The following is a 3,747-nucleotide window of genomic DNA, read 5'->3' as shown; positions in this document are numbered from 1 at the left end:
AGGAGGAGGAGGAGAAGCAGCAGTTATTGGTCCAATATATTGTGATTTACCAACAATCAATACTGAACAACAAGAAGAACAAATTATAGATGCTAAACTTAACACTGCATATGGACAAGCTAATATATAAAATTAAAGAATTAACAATCTACAAAATATCCCAGTATTACTTTTACTAAGATTGACATGTAATCATACATGCACATCATGTGCTTAATTGTTATGATAGCATTAGTAACCACACACCATAGTAGTTGAGTAGGTGTAACTGTTGTTAGCACAGAGAAGAGAGAACAAATTTGAGTTGCTTGTTGTTTATAATCATAGAAGTATTCAGTTCTTTATTTCACTCTAATGGCTACTGCTGGTATTTACTGGTGTCTTGTATTGACTGAATGTTTGAGTCTTGCGGTTTCTAGTAAGTTAATAATCTAACTAAGAGTATTCCAAGCAATATTTATAACTATATCTATTATTAGCTATTACATCATATGAACAGTCACCTCCTACTGCTTGTCCTGGAGATAAATTAGTGTTTGCTTGTGTGACTGTTACTGAGGGATCTGTCATATGGAGATTAAATGGGAACAATTCACAAGCTGCCTTACTAGCAAATGACTCACCTCCTTCAACACTTGGCAGTTTTTCACTTAAAGTAACACAGTATAACATTGCAACATTAGAAATAGTTAGCACAGCAACTAGTACTTCTGCTCCAGTGTCATTAAATGGAACAAGCATTGACTGTTCTGGAACTGGAGGAGCATCATATCAAAGAAGGTTCATTAGTTATGGAGGTAATGTATTTACTGTTATTTTAATTTCTAAAATTTTTATAAATTTTTATGTGTTTTTAATAGATGTACCAGAATCAATTAATAATACAACTATAGATCCAATAAACAGTAATGCATTAATCATAAATTGGAGTGCTTCAGGATCATGTATAGACAACTATACTGTTACTATAATTAGCAACAGTACATTTAATGAATCCAGGACTACTAACAACACTAATATAACTATTGATACTCTTATTATTGGTACTAACTATTCATTTATTATTATTCCTATTGATACTATTGGAAGAGAAGGACCTCCTTCATCATTAATATCGTATATATGGAATGGTAAGTACTACAAACACACACACACGTTCATTGTATTTCTTATAGTACCAGCTCAAGTTGTTAATATTAGTTGGGATCAGATATCAACTAATAGTATTACAATATGGTGGAATAACATTGAAGTAAGTTAAAGTTTTATTTATGATAATAATAAATTCTATTAGGATACTACAACATTACGTCCTCCTATTGAGTATTACATTATTAATGTATACATTACAACAATTTGTATTAATAGTTGTTCTGTGTACAGTTATAATGTAACAGATACTAATACTACTATTACTGGACTATCTCCTATTAATGAATACTACACTGTTACTATCATACCTGTTAATGTCATTGGATATGGACCATCAGTCACTGTTAATGGTATATAGCATCAGTACCTAATATAATGTATAAATACATATTATTACTATAGTCAGTATAACCACTACTACATCAAGTATCACTAACATTATGATGAGTACTACTGAGTATATCACAATGCAAGATAAAAGCTCAGCTATGACAGCATTACCAACAATCACAGAAACACAATTAATTACAACAACTGAAACAATCAGTAGTTGTCCTGACAGTAAGTTATAAGAATCAGGGCATACAGTGAACACAATGTTCATTAGGTTCTTCTTCGTGCATTACCACAACAATGTCACAATCAACAGATGTAGGATTCATTAGTGGTTAGTTAATACATTAAGTGTATCTAATCTATTACACACACACACACACAGTTGCTATTGCTGTACCTATCACTGGTCTATTAACTGGACTCATTACTGCAATAATTACTAGTATCATTGTATGTTTAATAATGAAAAAGAGAGGGACTACAATACAAAATAAAACTCCAGTAGGAGGAGGAGGAGAAGCAGCAGTTATTGGTCCAATATATTGTGATTTACCAACAATCAATACTGAACAACAAGAAGAACAAATTATTGATGCTAAACTTAACACTGCATATGGACAAGCTAATATATAAAATTAAGGAATTAACAATCTACAAAATATCCCAGTATTACTTTTACTAAGATTGACATGTAATCATACATGCACATCATGTGCTTAATTGTTATGATAGCACTAGTAACCACACACCATAGTAGTTGAGTAGGTGTAACTGTTGTTAGCACAGAGAAGAGAGAACAAATTTGAGTTGCTTGTTGTTTATAATCATAGAAGTATTCAGTTCTTTATTTTACTCTAATGGCTACTGCTGGTATTTACTGGTGTCTTGTATTGACTGAATGTTTGGGTCTTGTGGTATCTAGTAAGTTAATAATCTAACTAACAGTATTCTAAGCAATATTTATAACTATATCTATTATTAGCTATTACATCATATGAACAGTCACCTCCTACTGCTTGTCCTGGTGATAAATTAGTGTTTACTTGTGTGACTGTTACTGAGGGATCTGTCATATGGAGATTAAATGGGAACAATTCACAGGCTGCCTTACTAGCAAATGACTCACCTCCTTCAACACTTGGCAGTTTTTCACTTAAAGTAACACAGTATAACATTGCAACATTAGAAATAGTTAGCACAGCAACTAGTACTTCTGCTCCAGTGTCATTAAATGGAACAAGCATAGACTGTTCTGGAAATGGAGGAGCATCATATCAAAGAAGGTTCATTAGTTATGGAGGTAATGTATTTGCTGTTATTTTAATTTCTAAAATTTTTTAAAATTTTTATGTATTTTTACTAGATGTACCAGAATCAATTGATAATGCAACTATTGATCCAATAAACAGTAATGCATTAATCATAAATTGGAGTGCTTCAGAATCATGTATACACAACTATACTGTTACTATAATTAGTAACAGTACATTTAATGAATCCAGGACTACTAACAACACTAATATAACTATTGATACTCTTATTGTTGGTACTAATTATTCATTTATTATTATTCCTATTGATACTATTGGAAGAGAAGGACCTCCTTCATCATTAATACAGTATATATGGAATGGTAAGTACTATACACATGCACACACACACTCATTGTATTTCTTATAGTACCAGCTCAAGTTGTTAATATTAGTTGGTATCAGATATCAACTGATAGTATTACAATATGGTGGAATAACAATGAAGTAAGTTAAAATTATCATTATTTATTATAAAAATGAATGTTATTAGGATACTACAACAATACGTCCTCCTATTGAGCATTACATTATTAATGTATACATTACAACAATTTGCATTAATAGTTGTTCTGTGTACAGTTATAATGTAACAGATACTAATACTACTATTACTGGACTATCTCCTATTAATGAATACTACACTGTTACTATCATACCTGTTAATGTTATTGGATATGGACCATCAGTCACTGTTAATGGTATATAGCATCAGTACCTAATATAATGTATAAATACATATTATTACTATAGTCAGTATAACCACTACTACATCAAGTATCACTAACATTATGATGAGTACTACTGAGCATATCACAATGCAAGATAAAAGCTCAGCTATGACAGCATTACCAACAATCACAGAAACACAATTAATTACAACAACTGAAACAATCAGTAGTTGTGCTGACAGTAAGTTATAATGATCAGGACATACAGTGAACATAAT

At 31.1% G+C, this 3,747-nt stretch overlaps 1 protein-coding gene across 1 annotated transcript; it reads left to right on the top strand.

The window, feature by feature from the left end:
* Nucleotides 1–30: 30 nt before the first annotated feature.
* Nucleotides 31–3,710, top strand: LOC105313044 (cell wall protein DAN4-like; the record flags this gene model as incomplete). Its single annotated transcript, XM_019997630.1, has 8 exons — nt 31–418; nt 480–797; nt 861–1,043; nt 1,398–1,502; nt 1,555–1,713; nt 2,471–2,788; nt 2,852–2,896; nt 3,552–3,710. Coding segments are annotated over exons 1-8 (1,351 nt in total), but the record flags the coding sequence as incomplete, so codon positions are not given.
* Between the last annotated feature and the right edge of the window lie 37 nt (nt 3,711–3,747).

Source organism: Amphimedon queenslandica, unplaced genomic scaffold (genome assembly GCF_000090795.2).
Source record: "Amphimedon queenslandica unplaced genomic scaffold, v1.1 AMPQUscaffold_13360, whole genome shotgun sequence".
NCBI classification, from domain to species: Eukaryota; Metazoa; Porifera; class Demospongiae; order Haplosclerida; family Niphatidae; genus Amphimedon; species Amphimedon queenslandica.
The sequence above is the reverse complement of the archived record's forward strand: the minus strand, read 5'-3'. Positions and strand labels throughout refer to the sequence as shown.